The 20,517-nt window shown below is 44.9% G+C and overlaps 1 protein-coding gene and 1 pseudogene across 1 annotated transcript; one reads left to right on the forward strand and one right to left on the reverse strand.

The window, feature by feature from the left end:
* The first annotated feature begins 15,862 nt into the window (after positions 1-15,862).
* Positions 15,863-16,531, forward strand: LOC136537409 (uncharacterized). The gene has a single exon (XM_066529389.1). The coding sequence runs from the start codon at positions 15,863-15,865 to the stop codon at positions 16,529-16,531; it is 669 nt and encodes a 222-aa protein (XP_066385486.1).
* A 2,640-nt stretch (positions 16,532-19,171) lies between these two features.
* Positions 19,172-20,499, reverse strand: LOC136537410 (uncharacterized; annotated as a pseudogene).
* Between the last annotated feature and the right edge of the window lie 18 nt (positions 20,500-20,517).

The following is a 20,517-nucleotide window of genomic DNA, read 5'->3' on the forward strand; positions in this document are numbered from 1 at the left end:
TTCCAAATTGCTACTCGGTAGAACAAACCGCACTCGGCTACACTGTTTTCTTTAAAGGATGAATGCAGTACATCCGAGGCGAAAGTCAGCAGCACGGTGGGACAACATGGACCAGGAAAGGCCAGCGGGCATCTGTCTACCCAAGTCCGATGTGACACCGGATCAGGCGTTGATCTGCACCAGACAGTCGTAGGGCAGGCAAGGGGGATCTACCTAGAACTGCTGGATGAAGGAACGTATCCCACATCACAAGACTTTCTTCAACTACCGCCATGTACCTCCTGGTACAATGCTGCTGCGAGATTAGTCTACCTCTAATCTCTATCACAAGACTCCCTCCAGCTACGACAAGATATACAAGAACGACAAGATACGCTCGGGGGCTGCTCTACTTCAGAAACTATCATATTCATGACTATGGAGATTTCAGACCACGCAACAAAATGCTCGATGAATCAAAACAGCACACCAGGAGGGTATTTATAGACCAAAGAAGCGGTGCACATGGACCGGGAGCACCAACAAAACAAACCTAACAAAGGACACAGTGAAAAGATAGAATTCAATGAAAAGGGACTCAGGCGTGAAGGAACAGTACTCAAGGATGAGCATATTCGAAAGGATATACCAACACTGTATAACTCGTGAACAAACAACATTTACACTCAACCACCACCATACAACTACATCTGACAACAGGAGACTACCAGAGAATATGCCAAGACCCTGCATCTGAGTTCTTTCGGAATAAAAGAACCCGGATAAATGCTCGGGGGCTGCAATAGGAGAGGTTTTTAGTTCTTTGAATAACTCAGATTCAAGACCCTTCAACTCTTTGTTTCAAATAGCAAGAGGCTCGGGGGCTACACTCAGTGAGTGTATTTTTTTCAAAAAAAAGAAGCGCACATCACTCAGAAGACTTCTTCAAGACAACAGTTTTCAAACAACATAAGATCCAAGACCCTCTAACTTTTTGTTTCAAATAGCAAGAGGCTCGGGGGCTACACTCGGTGAGTGCACTTTTTTCAAAAAAAGTGCACATCACTCAGAAGACTTCTTCAAGACAGCAGTTTTTAAATAACATAAGATTCAAGACCCTCCAACTTTTTGTTCCAAATAGCAAGAGGCTTGGGGGCTACACTCAGTGAGTGCATTTTTTTCTTTGAAAAAGCGCACGTCACCAAGAAGACTTCTTTAAGACAAACCACTTCAAGGACTCATGACAAAAAGAATCTAGACCGAGCTATATCCGAGTTTTTTTTTGATAAATAACCTGGGTATATGCTCGGGAGTCCTTCAACGAAGAATCAGAATAATTTCAAGACAAGACCCTCCAGCTACTTGTTCTAAATAGCAAGAGGCTCGGGGGCTACACCCAGACGGATGCACTTTTTCTTCAAAAAAGCACATACCACTCGAAGATCCCAAGAAACGCTACACGGTTTCACTCAGAAAAGCACTCGGACGACGTTTGTTCTTGCTCAGCAAGACCTAAAGGAACAAGATGAGGTTTTCAGAGCTCAACCATGAAGTGCTCGGGGGCTTGTCGATACGGGACCCACGAGATACCCCATAGGGAAGAAAGAAGATCTAGTCTAACTAGGATTCTTTCCATGTAATCTTAGTAGTAGTATTATTCTGTAATCCTACTAGAAACTCTCATTGTAAACCGACTAGGACTCTGACCTCCTGACTATATAAAGGAGGGCGGAGTTCCTGGAGAAGAGAGAACATAACGCAACACCACACTTGACAATCAATCCAACGCAAAGGCTAATGCCGACTGGACGTAGGGCTATTACTCAATCACGGTCGAGGGCCCGAATCAGGATAAATCGACTGTCTCTTGCGTTTACCGTCGAGTTCTGCATACCCTGAAGCTCGAACAAACTGCCCTGGGTACCCCCGTGCTAGGCTATCGGTGGTGAAACATCAACAGGTGCCAGGAGAGGCATAACTCAAATCTGAGTATCCTCTCTCCTAGGGTTGTCTTTTGTGTCTTCTTGTTGGAGAAAACCAAAAATAGGTATTGAACCATTTGCCTGTAGTGCTACCCAAAGAATAAATGGATCTTGTATTTTGGGTCACGGTTGTTGGAGACAATCTTAGACTTTCTTTATTATTTGAAGAGGTTATGAATTCTTTTGATACTATAACTAGGGTCTAAGGTAGAGATCTAGGGCCCGAGCTAGGTGAGCTGCGGCCCGGTCGCCCAAATCCAGCTCACATAGTGTCTTGGATGCAGCGGGGCTGGGTGTCACTCGATCTGTTGAGCACTTCGGTGCCACCACAGGATATTCACGATGCACTACTCCAAAGAGTTCCACACAAAAGGTTTTTAGGGCACCGTAACCCTCTGGTACTCCTCATCGGAGAACTCCAGTGTGGTATTTTGAAAACTCTCACGCGTTGTAGATCTCTGACACGTGTCCCACCCAAGCTCCGATGCCTGCACTCTGGTTAGGACCGGAATGATAGTTCCCACTGTCAAAAACCATATTGTGCCAGGCGGTGCAATCTAAGCTTCGGGGCCTGAACTCCAATGACCGCCGGACCTTTCCGGTGCCTCTGTCAATAGTGCAGAGACAATTGGACCGATCCAAACCCCTCATCCTAAACTCCAGCGGCACCTCTCCGATGACCACCAAAGAGCTCCGATTAGTATAACAATGCTTGACCGAGCTTCCTTCAATTCTTAAACCTTTTCAAATGGATAACTCCAAATTGGTTTCCCATAGGACAACCATCACTTTTAGGAGCGAGTTCGCATTTCAAATGGATAACTCCAAATTAATGTTTTTCTCTATTTCTCTCGCTCGAAATAGATCCCTGCAATAACAAATGTATATTAGATATACAAAAATGTTATGTGCCTATTCCGGCTTATCAGCTAGAATCTACAATATTTTTCTCTCATAATAAATCAGTTTTGGCCTACTTATCAGCTGACTTTAATAACAACCGCGATTTAATTTGTTGCCCAATACAGCTGGTAGACGCGACGCTAGCTGCATGCATGTACTACTCTCTTTGCTGGAGTGTACTGCTACTCCACTAGACCTACATTATCCTGCCAAACTGCCAAATGCCCCAGCTGACTTTTTGGCAGACGGCTGGGCCGGTCACCAGTAGGACTAGCTAGCTGCCTCTAGCTACACTACAAATATACAACTCCATAAAGCTCCTAGATTCCGCGCAACCAGAGCGTTTTGATTACTGTTTAGGTACTGTTCCCCAATCTCGTGTTGCCACGTGCGTGTACCAGCATCGGTTTGATGTCTTGCGATTAATTGCTGCCGCTCGGCTTCGGGGAAAATTTCAATCTCTCTTAAATAAAAAAAACGCACCTCCTCGCAGACTCCGCTTCTCCCATCCTCGTGCCGCTCCGCCGTCGCCTTCTCCTCTGCCAGGGCCCTTGCTGCCCCGTCACTTGCCTTCTCAGTTCCAGTGCCGCCGGCCATTGCGCCTTCTCCACGTCTCCTTCCTCATCTTCACCTCAATCTTGCTCTCGCCTCGGCTGATCCGCCGCAACTGTGGCATCGCCTCCTCCTCCTCCTAGATCTGGACATGAGCACTGGCTAGTGGTGGACATCGGGAAGGCGCGGCGGAACATAGGTCCTATGCGGCCAGCGATGGACGTGAGGGCCAGCGGCGCTCGGGTCCGGTGCGCACCACCTCTGGCCTGGGACGGCAGTGGCGACGATTTAGGGCTATGTGGTGTCCTCCTATCGAGGTCAATGCTCTATCTTTCTGTCTCGCATCCCCTCAGCTGATTTGGTTCTTAATTCGTCTAGGGTTCAAGTTGTGATGCCTACCGCTGCTGGATGGTAGGTGTTAAGCTAGCTCACAGGTAAGTACTTCCCTGTCAAACTTCTCATCTAGGCACACCCGTTGCTATCACATCCTATTTATTCAACTAATGGTGGTTCACTTAGAGGAGTGGTTGCATATAAAATCGAGGTGTACTGCATCTGCATCTTCTGTGCTACACTTTTTTTATAGCTCATGTGACCTTCTATTATTGCTTGCTATTTACCTCTAAACCTCATACCTATTATCCTGTATTACCGAGATTGCAATTTCTGCTAGATGATTCCTTGGTCTGATTTGGGGCTTGGTTGAACCAAAGGTTCTAACATTCAGACAAATACAGAATATAGAGATACGTTACCTACCTTATAGGGATCTTTCCATAGGTCAGGTTCAATGTTTCCTATATGTAAATTTTGGTTGTACACAGTAATGCTCAACACATATAGCGCAAAAGAAAAAACATTCTATATATGCCTATTTTCTACTATGTTCAGGCTATTGCGATAGCCACTGATGGTGCTTTGGATTTCTTATCATAGGGAAAATACAGGAACTTGAAGAACTGGATCAATTGTAAGGCCACGGTATAGTTCTGTCCACATATTGCATGCCTTATGTATTAATTGCAAGCCTATGTGTTATTTTCGTTATCATGGAAAGAAATTTGCTCCTTTACATTCTTGCGATTTCCTCATACCTCTGTACACCTTTGGTTTTCAGGCTATGAAACTAATTTGGCAATTATTATTACTTCTAATACAGTCTCAATTGAATGGATCCATTGAGAATCTTATTAAGTCATTCTGGAATGGTAACGATTTATGGTATATTAATAAATGTAATATTGAACCAGCTTCTGACTTGGGTTGTTTCATGCTAACCATATAGAAATGCTATGCAATGTTCATGCCTCCACAATGTTCATTTAGTGTACTGCTGATACAACCCAAATTACTTTCTGCCATGTATCTTTGATATGTTCTGCAGTACACAATCTTATATTTTGGCTAAAGCATGTGCAATTGATTTAAAACACATAAGATAATCATTTTTTCCTTTTCTATGCCTTAGCTTGAAATACATGAGCCCTGTTTTATGACATCCATGGTCACATGTACCCAGTGCAAAGAGCTCCCGCTCTGTGCGGGGTCTGGGGAAGGGTGTCAGTGGCAAGCCTTACCCTCGCCTGTGCAATGCGAGGAGACCGTGACTCGAACCCGGGACCTTCCGGTCACAGGCGGTAAGGCTCTACCGCTTGCACCAGGCCCGCCCTTCCATGGTCACATGACCTTTCATTAATGGATTTTAGATAAATATGTTCTTTCTAAACTGATTTCTACGCCTTTTTATACAGTTAGTAGTTATTAGACAATATCATCATTAGCGTTTACATGCTTACCTCACATCTACAATGGACAGGCTCCAAAATAAAAAGAGCTTCTGAATAGGAGTAACAGGGAGACAGGTAGGTCGGACACGTATATGGCATGTCTTACAATTGTTTTCACGAATCGCGTAACATTATCATATATTCAAATTCATCACAGTGAATTTTGAGAGCGGGACTGCATATCCCTGGTAGACTTGATATCCTTGGCTTGATGATGCATTAATCGTTACTTATTCTACCAAGGTAACAAAGACAATACCTGGCCTAATAGAAATATGTATTTATTTTATTTCTATTACCTTATGGATATTCGACATTGGATGGCCATTTTACCTTTTTATATCCATGGAGGTAATCATACAAAATTGAAAAAAATATGTGCCATCTATCTATCTATTTTTCTTTCTTGGCATTGCTTCCATTTGTTTATATGTACTATCAATGCTTATCTTCTGTCTAACAAATTTCCACTTCAAATTGTCTCAGGATTGTTGCCTGCATATTATATACCGAATTACTATATTAATGTCTTATGGTTAAGTCCCTTATTCAGATGTTCCCTACTTCATTCCAGCTGAGTTCTTGGTTAATCACATGACCTCCTTGTGACTTAATAAGTGCTTTGATTTTGTTCCCTAAAGTTCCATGACATGCATATGCTTCAGGAAAGAAACTATTATCACTAGCATAACAGATAGTCATTTCTCCATTGTGGTAGACAGGCAAATAAAATCATATTATCTTTTGTGTCGCCCCTTTTAGATTAATGTCGTTTCCTACTGGTATTAATCTTTTGTATTAAAAATATTGGAATAATCATTTTCGTCTTTGTAGGGAGAGCTACCATTCCTACCATGGAGTTTCACGATGCATTGATTTCAGCAGGGATGCTCAGGAATTCTGAAATACGATGCTCAAATTAGTTGGCCCTTTTTCATGTCCTGTTTATGCATGGTCCTTTTTTTCATTTTTATTCTGCAACTTATCATTTCCCCATCGTTAGTTGGACACGTTTGTTTTCGTGTATACATAAGAATTGTCCTTAACTATTTAGTACCAACTGTGATGGGTATGTTTGTATTGTGTATGCCAAAAATTTTAGTTAGTCGGTCTTGAAATGAATAGCTTGCTGGCACATGGACCTTGAAGAGTATCTGTTTTCCCTCTTCAAATGGATAGCTTGCTGGCATTCTATGTAGGCTACTGTGTGCTATACACAATGGTATTACTCAGAGACACTTTTGCTAAATCAAAATATGTGTTTGCCTAATTCATTTTAAGCAACCGCAACCATCAACAGGCAGACAAACGAAGACAAACGTGCCAGAATAGGGCGGGCGCGGCGGAGCGCGCCTACCGTCCTAGTAGACCATACGGGCCACAGCTTTCCTGCACCACCTCCCACATACCATAGCTCCACTCACAAGCACACGCTTTAGCATTCAATAGCGCGCGCTGTGTAGTTTTCACGAACAACCAACACGTTTTACATACCAAGAGGCCGGTTGCGGAGCTTGTCTAACCATCGCCATGGCCAGGCCGTCGGTTCTTGTCGTCCTTCCTCTCGTGCTCGCCACCTTGCTTGCCACTGCCACTGACCAAAACTACACAGCGCCAACTCCATAAAGCTCCTAGATTCCGCGCAACCAGAGCGTTTTGATTACTGTTTAGGTACTATTCCCCAATCTCGTGTTGCCACGTGCGTGTACCGGCATCGGTTTGGTGTCTTGCGATTAATTGCTACCGCTCGGCTTCGGGGAAAACTTCAATCTCTCTTAAATAAAAAAACGCACCTCCTCGCAGACTCCGCTTCTCCCATCCTCGTGTCGCTCCGCCATCGCCTTCTCCTCTGCCAGGGCCCTTGCTGCCCCGTCACTTGCCTTCTCAGTTCCAGTGCCGCCGGCCATTGCACCTTCTCCATGTCTCCTTCCTCATCTTCACCTCGATCTTGCCCTCGCCTCGGCTGATCCGCCACCACCGCGGCATCGCCTCCTCCTCCTCCTGGATCTGGACATGAGCACTGGCCAGTGGTGGACATCGGGAAGGCGCGGTGGAACACAGGTCCTGTGCGGCCAGCGATGGACGGGAGGGCCAGCGGCGCTCGGGTCCTGTGCGCGCCACCTCTGGCCTGGGACGGCAGTGGCGACGATTTAGGGCTATGTGGTGTCCTCCTATCGAGGTCAATGCTCTATCTTTCTGTCTCGCGTCCCCTCAGCTGATTTGGTTCTTAATTCGTCTAGGGTTCAAGTTGTGATGCCTACCGCTGCTGGATGGCAGGTGTTAAGCTAGCTCACAGGTAAGTACTTCCCTGTCAAACTTCTCATCTAGGCACACCCGTTGCTATCACATCCTATTTATTCAACTAATGGTGGTTCACTTAGAGGAGTGGTTGCATATAAAATCGAGGTGTACTGCATCTGCATCTTCTGTGCTACACTTTTTTTATAGCTCATGTGACCTTCTATTATTGCTTGCTATTTACCTCTAAACCTCATACCTATTATCCTGTATTACCGAGATTGCAATTTCTGCTAGATGATTCCTTGGTCTGATTTGGGGCTTGGTTGAACCAAAGGTTCTAACATTCAGACAAATACAGAATATAGAGATATGTTACCTACCTTATAGGGATCTTTCCATAGGTCAGGTTCAATGTTTCCTATATGTAAATTTTGGTTGTACACAGTAATGCTCAACACATATAGCGCAAAAGAAAAAACATTCTATATATGCCTGTTTTCTACTATGTTCAGGCTATTGCGATAGCCACTGATGGTGCTTTGTATTTCTTATCATAGGGAAAATACAGGAACTTGAAGAACTGGATCAATTGTAAGGCCACGGTATAGTTCTGTCCACATATTACATGCCTTATGTATTAATTGCAAGCCTATGTGTTATTTTCGTTATCATGGAAAGAAATTTGCTCCTTTACATTCTTGCGATTTCCTCATACCTCTGTACACCTTTGGTTTTCAGGCTATGAAACTAATTTGGCAATTATTATTACTTCTAATACAGTCTCAATTGAATGGATTCATTGAGAATCTTATTAAGTCATTCTGGAATGGTAACGATTTATGGTATATTAATAAATGTAATATTGAACCAGCTTCTGACTTGGGTTGTTTCATGCTAACCATATAGAAATGCTATGCAATGTTCATGCCTCCACAATGTTCATTTAGTGTACTGCTGATACAACCCAAATTACTTTCTGCCATGTATCTTTGATATGTTCTACAGTACACAATCTTATATTTTGGCTAAAGCATGTGCAATTGATTTAAAACACATAAGATAATCGTTTTTTCCTTTTCTATGCCTTAGCTTGAAATACATGAGCCCTGTTTTATGACATCCATGGTCACATGTACCCAGTGCAAAGAGCTCCCGCTCTGTGCGGGGTCTGGGGAAGGGTGTCAGTGGCAAGCCTTACCCTCGCCTGTGCAATGCGACGAGACCGCGACTCGAACCCGGGACCTTCCGGTCACAGGCGGTAAGGCTCTACCGCTTGCACCAGGCCCGCCCTTCCATGGTCACATGACCTTTCATTAATGGATTTTAGATAAATATGTTCTTTCTGAACTGATTTCTACGCCTTTTTATACATATACAGTTAGTAGTTATTAGACAATATCATCATTAGCGTTTACATGCTTACCTCACATCTACAATGGACAGGCTCCAAAATAAAAAGAGCTTCTGAATAGGAGTAACAGGGAGACCGGTAGGTCGGACACGTATATGGCATGTCTTACAATTGTTTTCACGAATCGCGTAACATTATCATATATTCAAATTCATCACAGTGAATTTTGAGAGCGGAACTGCATATACCTGGTAGCCTTGATATCCTTGGCTTGATGATGCATTAATCGTTACTTATTCTACCAAGGTAACAAAGACAATACCTGGCCTAATAGAAATATGTATTTATTTTATTTCTATTACCTTATGGATATTCGACATTGGATGGCCATTTTACCTTTTTATATCCATGGAGGTAATCATACAAAATTGAAAAAAATATGTGCCATGTATCTATCTATTTTTCTTTCTTGGCATTGCTTCCATTTGTTTAGATGTACTATCAATGCTTATCTTCTGTCTAACAAATTTCCACTTCAAATTGTCTCAGGATTGTTGCCTGCATATTATATACCGAATTACTATATTAATGTCTTATGGTTAAGTCCCTTATTCAGATGTTCCCTACTTCATTCCAGCTGAGTTCTTGGTTAATCACATGACCTCCTTGTGACTTAATAAGTGCTTTGATTTTGTTCCCTAAAGTTCCATGACATGCATATGCTTCAGGAAAGAAACTATTATCACTAGCATAACAGATAGTCATTTCTCCACTGTGGTAGACAGGCAAATAAAATCGTATTATCTTTTGTGTCGCCCCTTTTAGATTAATGTCGTTTCCTACTGGTATTAATCTTTTGTATTAAAAATATTGGAATAATCATTTTCGTCTTTGTAGGGAGAGCTACCATTCCTACCATGGAGTTTCACGATGCATTGATTTCAACAGGGATGCTCATGAATTCTGAAATACGATGCTCAAATTAGTTGGCCCTTTTTCATGTCCTGTTTATGCATGGTCCTTTTTTTCATTTTTATTCTGCAACTTATCATTTCCCCATCGTTAGTTGGACACGTTTGTTTTTGTGTATACATAAGAATTGTCCTTAACTATTTAGTACCAACTGTGATGGGTATGTTTGTATTGTGTATGCCAAAAATTTTAGTTAGTCGGTCTTGAAATGAATAGCTTGCTGGCACATGGACCTTGAAGAGTATCTGTTTTCCCTCTTCAAATGGATAGCTTGCTGGCATTCTATGTAGGCTACTGTGTGCTATACACAATGGTATTACTCAGAGACACTTTTGCTAAATCAAAATATGTGTTTGCCTAATTCATTTTAAGCAACCGCAACCATCAACAGGCAGACAAACGAAGACAAACGTGCCAGAATAGGGCGGGCGCGGCGGAGCGCGCCTACCGTCCTAGTAGACCATACGGGCCACAACTTTCCTGCACCACCTCCCACATACCATAGCTCCACTCACAAGCACACGCTTTAGCATTCAATAGCGCGCGCGCTGTGCAGTTTTCACGAACAACCAACATGTTTTACATACCAAGAGGCCAGTTGCGGAGCTTGTCTAACCATCGCCATGGCCAGGCCGTCGGTTCTTGTCGTCCTTCCTCTCGTGCTCGCCACCTTGCTTGCCACTGCCACTGACCAAAACTACACAGCGCCAACTCCATAAAGCTCCTAGATTCCGCGCAACCAGAGCGTTTTGATTACTGTTTAGGTACTGTTCCCCAATCTCGTGTTGCCACGTGCGTGTACCAACATCGGTTTGGTGTCTTGCGATTAATTGCTGCCGCTCGGCTTCGGGGAAAACTTCAATCTCTCTTAAATAAAAAAACGCACCTCCTCGCAGACTCCGCTTCTCCCATCCTCGTGCCGCTCCGCCGTCGCCTTCTCCTCTGCCAGGGCCCTTGCTGCCCCGTCACTTGCCTTCTTAGTTCCAGTGCTACCGGCCATTGCGCCTTCTCCACGTCTCCTTCCTCATCTTCACCTCGATCTTGCCCTCGCCTCAACTGATCCGCCACCACCGCGACATCTCCTCCTCCTCCTCCTAGATCTGGAGATGAGCACTGGCCAGTGGTGGACATCGGGAAGGCGCGGCGGAACACAGGTCCTGTGTGGCCAGCGATGGACGGGAGGGCCAGCGGCGCTCGGGTCCTGTGCGCGCCACCTCTGGCCTGGGACGGCAGTGGCAACGATTTAGGGCTATGTGGTGTCCTCCTATCGAGGTCAATGCTCTATCTTTCTGTCTCGCGTCCCCTCAGCTGATTTGGTTCTTAATTCGTCTAGGGTTCAAGTTGTGATGCCTACCGCTGCTGGATGGCAGGTGTTAAGCTAGCTCACAGGTAAGTACTTCCCTGTCAAACTTCTCATCTAGGCACACCCGTTGCTATCACATCCTATTTATTCAACTAATGGTGGTTCACTTAGAGGAGTGGTTGCATATAAAATCGAGGTGTACTGCATCTGCATCTTCTGTGCTACACTTTTTTTATAGCTCATGTGACCTTCTATTATTGCTTGCTATTTACCTCTAAACCTCATACCTATTATCCTGTATTACCGAGATTGCAATTTCTGCTAGATGATTCCTTGGTCTGATTTGGGGCTTGGTTGAACCAAAGGTTCTAACATTCAGACAAATACAGAATATAGAGATATGTTACCTACCTTATAGGGATCTTTCCATAGGTCAGGTTCAATGTTTCCTATATGTAAATTTTGGTTGTACACAGTAATGCTCAACACATATAGCGCAAAAGAAAAAACATTCTATATATGCCTGTTTTCTACTATGTTCAGGCTATTGCGATAGCCACTGATGGTGCTTTGTATTTCTTATCATAGGGAAAATACAGGAACTTGAAGAACTGGATCAATTGTAAGGCCACGGTATAGTTCTGTCCACATATTGCATGCCTTATGTATTAATTGCAAGCCTATGTGTTATTTTCGTTATCATGGAAAGAAATTTGCTCCTTTACATTCTTGCGATTTCCTCATACCTCTGTACACCTTTGGTTTTCAGGCTATGAAACTAATTTGGCAATTATTATTACTTCTAATACAGTCTCAATTGAATGGATCCATTGAGAATCTTATTAAGTCATTCTGGAATGGTAACGATTTATGGTATATTAATAAATGTAATATTGAACCAGCTTCTGACTTGGGTTGTTTCATGCTAACCATATAGAAATGCTATGCAATGTTCATGCCTCCACAATGTTCATTTAGTGTACTGCTGATACAACCCAAATTACTTTCTGCCATGTATCTTTGATATGTTCTGCAGTACACAATCTTATATTTTGGCTAAAGCATGTGCAATTGATTTAAAACACATAAGATAATCGTTTTTTTCCTTTTCTATGCCTTAGCTTGAAATACATGAGCCCTGTTTTATGACATCCATGGTCACATGTACCCAGTGCAAAGAGCTCCCGCTCTGTGCGGGGTCTGGGGAAGGGTGTCAGTGGCAAGCCTTACCCTCGCCTGTGCAATGCGAGGAGACCGCGACTCGAACCCGGGACCTTCCGGTCACAGGCTGTAAGGCTCTACCGCTTGCACCAGGCCTGCCCTTCCATGGTCACATGACCTTTCATTAATGGATTTTAGATAAATATGTTCTTTCTGAACTGATTTCTACGCCTTTTTATACAGTTAGTAGTTATTAGACAATATCATCATTAGCGTTTACATGCTTACCTCACATCTACAATGGACAGGCTCCAAAATAAAAAGAGCTTCTGAATAGGAGTAACAGGGAGACAGGTAACACATGTCCACATTTTGTGACAGCACATAGACCGCAAAACATGAAATGTGATAGAATTGGGCTTCCAAATGATGAGCATCATCTATTGTAGTTAGGTTTTGGCCTCATTTCTCAAATCAGGGTATCTAGGTTCAAAGCAGCATATGAAGTAGTGCAGTAGATATGCCTGAGAATCTGGTAAGGTTCACAGGAAAAAAAAAGACGCCATTTGCTTACACATGTCCTTGATGTGATTCCAGCACCATACTTATTTTTGTGAATTTGAGGCTATCAACTTCTCTACATGAGGAATGTGATGTCTGCATCCTAACTGCTCTTTGCGCCTGCAAAATTCTGTTTCATATTCTATCCTTTTTGCACTGCAAGCTTGCAGTGCACACGAACCTGTGGCCTATAATATACCAACTAATATGTGCCATTTTAATGCAGGGCTCCTTGGACGAAATGGTCAAAAACATGGAAGGGCAACATATATTCCATAATATTTAGATCCAGATGAAAGGTTCATCTAGGTACTAATTGTTTCCGTGCTTGCCCAATGGTACTGAACATTTCCTTCCTTTGATCTATAACATAATCTATTTGTATGCTATCATGTTATTTCTGCTCTATGTAAATAACTAACAGAACTCAAGCACTTTCTCTTTCGTGGGATCCCCTGCATCTACGAGATATCCAGTTTCAGTCTTCAGCTTTAATATACTTTCTCTATGGGTTGCTGTTGTTTTTAAATTGCTTTTGGGATAAAAGGATTGGTCCATGCGTCTACACTACATTACATTATTGTTTAGATTTAACGCCAATAACCTTAGCTAGGTCGGACACGTATATGGCATGTCTTACAATTGTTTTCACGAATCGCGTAACATTATCATATATTCAAATTCATCACAGTGAATTTTGAGAGCGGAACTGCATATCCCTGGTAGCCTTGATATCCTTGGCTTGATGATGCATTAATCGTTACTTATTCTACCAAGGTAACAAAGACAATACCTGGCCTAATAGAAATATGTATTTATTTTATTTCTATTACCTTATGGATATTCGACATTGGATGGCCATTTTACCTTTTTATATCCATGGAGGTAATCATACAAAATTGAAAAAAATATGTGCCATCTATCTATCTATTTTTCTTTCTTGGCATTGCTTCCATTTGTTTATATGTACTATCAATGCTTATCTTCTGTCTAACAAATTTCCACTTCAAATTGTCTCAGGATTGTTGCCTGCATATTATATACCGAATTACTATATTAATGTCTTATGGTTAAGTCCCTTATTCAGATGTTCCCTACTTCATTCCAGCTGAGTTCTTGGTTAATCACATGACCTCCTTGTGACTTAATAATTAAGTGCTTTGATTTTGTTCCCTAAAGTTCCATGACATGCATATGCTTCAGGAAAGAAACTATTATCACTAGCATAACAGATAGTCATTTCTCCACTGTGGTAGACAGGCAAATAAAATCGTATTATCTTTTGTGTCGCCCCTTTTAGATTAATGTCGTTTCCTACTGGTATTAATCTTCTGTATTAAAAATATTGGAATAATCATTTTCGTCTTTGTAGGGAGAGCTACCATTCCTACCATGGAGTTTCACGATGCATTGATTTCAACAGGGATGCTCATGAATTCTGAAATACGATGCTCAAATTAGTTGGCCCTTTTTCATGTCCTGTTTATGCATGGTCCTTTTTTTCATTTTTATTCTGCAACTTATCATTTCCCCATCGTTAGTTGGACACGTTTGTTTTCGTGTATACATAAGAATTGTCCTTAACTATTTAGTACCAACTGTGATGGGTATGTTTGTATTGTGTATGCCAAAAATTTTAGTTAGTCGGTCTTGAAATGAATAGCTTGCTGGCACATGGACCTTGAAGAGTATCTGTTTTCCCTCTTCAAATGGATAGCTTGCTGGCATTCTATGTAGGCTACTGTGTGCTATACACAATGGTATTACTCAGAGACACTTTTGCTAAATCAAAATATGTGTTTGCCTAATTCATTTTAAGCAACCGCAACCATCAACAGGCAGACAAACGAAGACAAACGTGCCAGAATAGGGCGGGCGCGGCGGAGCGCGCCTACCGTCCTAGTAGACCATACGGGCCACAGCTTTCCTGCACCACCTCCCACATACCATAGCTCCACTCACAAGCACACGCTTTAGCATTCAATAGCGCGCGCGCTGTGCAGTTTTCACGAACAACCAACACGTTTTACATACCAAGAGGCCGGTTGCGGAGCTTGTCTAACCATCGCCATGGCCAGGCCGTCGGTTCTTGTCGTCCTTCCTCTCGTGCTCGCCACCTTGCTTGCCACTGCCACTGACCAAAACTACACAGCGCCAACGCCGAGCCCACTACAGGACAGCCCATCTCCTCCACCTCCACCGCCGCCGGAGTCATCAACCGCGCCTCCTCCTGCTTCGCAACCTCCACCAGCGGCGTCATCCCCGCCCCCTCCTTCGCCACTGCCGCCGGCGTCTTCCCCGCCCCCTCCTTCGCCACTGCCGCCGGCGTCTTCCCCGCCCTCTCCTTCACCTCCACCGCCGGCGTATTCCCCGCCGCCCCCTCCTTCGCCACCGCCGCCGGCGTCTCCTCCTCCTCCGCCACCGGCGTCTAACTGGACGACCGTGGCGAACGTGAACGACCCGAAGATCCAGCAGGATGCGCAGTTTGCCGTGCGCATTGACGCGCGTGCTCGAGGGAACTCAACATGCAGCTCCTGAACGTCGTCAGCGGCGAGACCCAGCCATCTAACGGCGGGTACAACTACCGGCTGGTCGTCGCGGTATCTGGTGGCAAGTATACGCAGTATGAGGCCTTCGTCTGGGGCATCCTCGGCACTACGTCGTGGAAGCTCTTGTCCTTCACTCCCATGTACTGATCTGGAGGACCATGCAAACAAGCCGCATGCATGCAGCTATGAAACCTTGCATGCATGCAACCATATAATATAAAAAAGCTGTTAGCCTCCCGCTATTACGGCTTATAAAAAAATGAGTTGATCTAAACAGAGCCTTAGGCCAGTCTCAATGGAGTGTTTCACCTCCCAGTTTACACGTGAAACTTTGATAACCTCCCAATTTCCAACACGTGAAACTTCGATATGAAACGGGTCTCTCCCACGGTGCAAAGTTTCATGGCACGGTTTCGTCCCTTATTTTACTATTCATGGGTCCCACCTATCCCTATCATCCCTCTCTTCCCCGCATCCTTCTCGTCACCGTCGTGAGGCCGAGCATGGAGTGGAGGCCGAGCATGGCGGCGGGCGGGCAGAGCCCTCATGCTCGCGGCGCCCGCGACCGACAGAGGACGTGTGTCCGGCAGAGTCGCGACGGGGCAGCTCGCGACGGACGGCTCACGACGAACGGCGTCGGCGGATCTCCCGCGACTGGCGGACGAGCGCCCGCGGCCAGCGACCTCGCCCGCGGCGGTCCGGCGGCCGCGCCCTGCGGAGCTCCCGCCCGCGCCGGCGGACGAGCGAGCACGTGTAGGCGGAGTCGCGATGGGGCAGCTTGCGACGGACGGCTCACGACGAATGGCGCCGGCGGATCTCCCGCGGCCGGTGGACGAGCAAGCGCGTGCGGGCGGAGTCGCGACGGGGCAGCTCGCGACGGACGGCTCATGATGAACGGCGCCGGCGGATCTCCCGCGACTGGCGGACGAGCGCCCGCGGCCGGCGACTTCGCCCGCGGCGGTCCGGCGGCCGCGCCCTGCGGAGCTCCCGCCCGCGCCGGCGGATCTCCCGCGATCGGCGGACGAGCGAGCGCGTCGGGCGGCCTCGCCCGCGACGGTCCGGCGACCGCGCCCTGCGGAGTCGCGATGAAGAACGCACGGTCCCGGAGAAGAAAAGTCGCGATGAAACGAAGGAAGGGCCTTAGTGCAGGTTTCACGGCGTTTCCAAAGTTTTGGAAGCAGTGCGGATAAGTTTCGTGACCATGAAACGAATCCCTTCTCTCTCCTCCCAGTTTCATGCAAAAAACTGACGTGGCACCTTATTAATTGTGCATGAAACCCCCGTGAAACCCCGTTGAGACTGGCCTTAGCTCCGGAGAAGTTCAAGTTCATCTCGTTATTTTTTTCAGACAATCCATAATAGTGTCTAGAAAGGATACATATTCCAATCAGTTTCCCATTTTCTATTGCTGTTAGTAATAAGAGAGTTCTTTTATTTTTGGTGTTTTATAGATTGCGCGGTAAACATCATATCATATATTTTGTACTTCTCGCTGTGTTATCATTCCTAATAATGAAATAGCATTCACTACCGGACTCAGAGAATTTGCCGAGTGCCAGGGGCACTCGGCAAAGCCCAATTTACACTCGGCAAAGGCTTTGCCGAGTGCTGCACTCGGCAAAGACCACTCGGTAAAAAATGAGTCGACAAAGACGCCTTTGCCGAGTGTCTTTTGTCGGGCACTCGGCAAAGCCTTTGCCGAGTGCCCGACACTCGGCAAAGTTGGAACCGAAAAAAAACCGGAAAAAAATGGGAATTTTTACCCAAAAAAAATGGAATTTTTTTTTTAATTGGTGGAGGCCCCCACCGGTCAGCGCCCATCCATCTCCGACTTTTTTCGCGTAAATTTCACAGCTACGCGGCCGACGGGATTCGAACCCGAGACCTCTCGCTGCGCACAAACCTCCTCTACCACTACACCACACTGTCACTTGTATCTGGATTCCGTTTTAGTTCCCAATATAATATACTAAACCGAGTGTAAATTGTTTGTTTGAGGCCCTAAACGAATTCAAATAAAAAAGTTGTGAACTACAAAGTTTCATAACTTTTCGAGATCTACACTTTTAGTTTAGGAAGTTTTTCCATTCGAGGTCGTTTACAAAATTTGAATTTTAAAATTTGAAAATTCAAACGCAGTTTTGCATGACAAGATGTTTTCAAATCAAAAAGTTGCCAACTACAATATTTCATAACTTTTCGAGATCTACAGAGTTTATTTTGGTTGTTTTTCCATCCGAGGTCGTTTATAAAATTTGAATTTTAAAATTTTGAAATTCAAACGCAGTTTTGCATGACAAGATGTTTTCAAATCAAAAAGTTGCCAACTACAATGTTTCATAACTTTTGGAGATCTACAATTTTTATTTAGGAAGTTTTTCCATCCGAGGTCTTTTGAAAAATTCAAATTTTCAAATTCAAACGTCGTTTTTGCATGACAAAATGATTTCAAATCAAAATGTTGCCAACTACAAAATTTCATAACTTCTCAAGATCTACAAAGTTTATTTTGGTCATTTGTTCATCCGACATAGTGGTAGTAACATTGTTCACAAATCATATATATCTCTCTTCTACTTTCATGAAACTAATATGAGAGATGTAGATTTTATGAACAATGTTATTGTCGCTTTGTCAAATGAAGAAATGACCAAAATAAACTTTGTAGATCTTGAGAAGTTATACAACTTTGTAGTTGAAAAGTTTTTCATTTGAATTCATTTAGGGCCTCAAAAATTGATTCGAAAAACTAATTTGCCGAGGGCAAAAAAATGCACACGGCAAAATGCCTATTTGCCGAGGGCCAAAACATAGGCACATGGCAAAATGCCTCTTTGCCGAGTGCCAAAACATAGGCACTCGGCAAAATACGGCTTTGCCGAGTGCCTGAAAAAAGGCACTCGGCAAACTTAGAGTAAATTGCTTGTTTGAGGCCCTAAATCAATTCAAATTAAAAAGTGGTCAGCTACAAAGTTTCATAACTTTTTGAGATCTACAATTTTCATTTAGTAAGTTTTTCCATCCGAGGTCGTTTGAAAAATTTGAATTTTAAATTTGAGAGATTCAAACGTAGTTTTGTATGATAAGATGATTTCAATTCAAAAAGTTGTCAACTACATAGTTTCATAACTTTTGGAGATCTACAATTTTCATTTAGGAAGTTTTTCCATCCGAGGTCGTTTGAAAAATTCAAATTTTAAAATTTTCAAATTCAAACGTCGTTTTTGCATGACAAGATGATTTCAAATCAAAATGTTGCCAACTACAAAATTTCATAACTTATCAAGATCTACAAAGTTTATTTTGGTCATTTGTTCATTCGACATAGTGGTAGTAACATTGTTCACAAATCTTATATACCTGTCTTCTACTTTCATGAAACTAATATGAGAGATGTAGATTTTATGAACAACGTTATTGTCGCTTTGTCAAGTGAAGAAATGACCAAAATAAACTTTGTAGATCTTGAGAAGTTATACAACTTTGTAGTTGAAAAGTTTTTCATTTGAATTCATTTAGGGCCTCAAAAATTGCTTCGAAAAACTGATTTGCCGAGGGCAAAAAAAAAATGCACACGGCAAAAAGCCTCTTTGCCGAGTGCCAAAACAAAGGCACTCGGCAAAATACATCTTTGCCGAGTGCCAGAAAAAAACACTCGGCAAAGACGTATTTTGCCATGTGTTTTTGTTTGCCGAGTGTATTTTATTTGGCACTCGGCAAACACGGTCTTTGCCGAGTGCCCGATAAAATACACTCGGCAAAGCCTCCGGCACTCGGTAAATCGCCGGTTTCCGGTAGTGATTATTTTGTCAGTCATTCCGGCTCAAAATTTATTTAAAGTGTTGTAGAGCGCTATAATATATATTTCGACAAATCATGCGGGCGAGGTGTGGCGCCGCCGCGGTGTCACACCGCCGGGAGGCACAGTGAAGCGCGTAGAAGCCTCCAGGCATGCCCTTCTGCAGCGCAAACTCGAGCATGAACTGCTCGAAGAGGTCTCTCTTCTTGCTCTGCTGCGCCAGTCCCATGGCCGTCTCACCTGGCTTGTTGCTCAACTTCACATTGGCGCCAGCAAATACGAGGCGTGGAAGGCCTCGACGTTGCCCATCTTGGCAGCAGCTATATGGGGCGAGCACCCATCCAAATCCTACTCGTCCACGTCCTCAACGTCTGACTGAGTGAGCGGTCGTGTCCCCGCACAGCGTGCCGAACCGAACATCAGCGCCGGGAGAACACGTTCCACTCGCTTGAGGGTGCGATGGTCCCTGTCTAAATCGTACCAACAACAGCCCGTTCGAAGCCGATCTTCCATCCCCCGAAGTAAGCGACGGAGGCCGTGGAGTTTAGCAGGACGACGTCTGTGCCAGCGGACACGAGAACCCTAAGGCAGTCCTTGCGTTTGTGGCGCGAGCAGAGGATGGCAGCGGTGTCGCCGGCCTCCGCCCTCGCGTTCACGTCGCAGCCCCTGTCAACCAGCATCCGCAGGATCTCTGGCTGCACGAGGCACGCGCGCGGCCAGGTGAACTGGCCTGGACCTGTTGGTCCTAGACGTCTTCACAGAAGCTTCAGAGTATGCACCGGACGCCAGCAAGGTCTGGACGGCACCGGCGCTGCCAGCCTCCCACAGAGGAAGAGGATGGCGTGCTGGAGGAGCGTCTGGCCAAAGTGAGTGGCGGTCGACATGTACCCGCTACTGAAGAGCATGCACAGGAGTCCGTGGACTCGTAGTATTCCACGACGCACCATACCGTTGAGGCGCTGACTCGGAGACTCCTATCAGAGTTGGAGTTTGGAAGGGATCGGGCACGGACCTCGGGCGCGCACACCAAGGCCTCGTTCGTTTTGGCCCAGAATGGCCCAGAACGTGGCCTAATCCGCCCAGATTGACATGGCCCGGTTCGAAGTCAGGCCGGGCTAGGATTGATCGTTCGGTTAGATATGGCCCAGAAAAAAAATGGGCCAAGTTTGGCCATTCCGCTCCCTCCACGGCCCGGAACAAAGCCACACCTCCTACCCTCCGGATCGGATCCTGGAGGGAGGCGGCGTGAGGTAAGACGCGACGCGAGAACCAGAGGTGAGGCGACCACGAGCTCCCGCAGTGGAGGCGACGGCGGGGCAGGGCGGCGTGAGGCGACGGCGACGGCGATGACGACGCCATCGACTCCAGGCGTACATC

Source organism: Miscanthus floridulus, chromosome 2 (genome assembly GCF_019320115.1).
Source record: "Miscanthus floridulus cultivar M001 chromosome 2, ASM1932011v1, whole genome shotgun sequence".
NCBI classification, from domain to species: Eukaryota; Viridiplantae; Streptophyta; class Magnoliopsida; order Poales; family Poaceae; genus Miscanthus; species Miscanthus floridulus.

Coding starts and splice junctions, on each gene's coding strand:
- LOC136537409 (XM_066529389.1), top strand. CDS start 15,863: ATGGCGGCGGGCGGGCAGAGCCCTCATGCTCGCGGCGCCCGCGACCGA.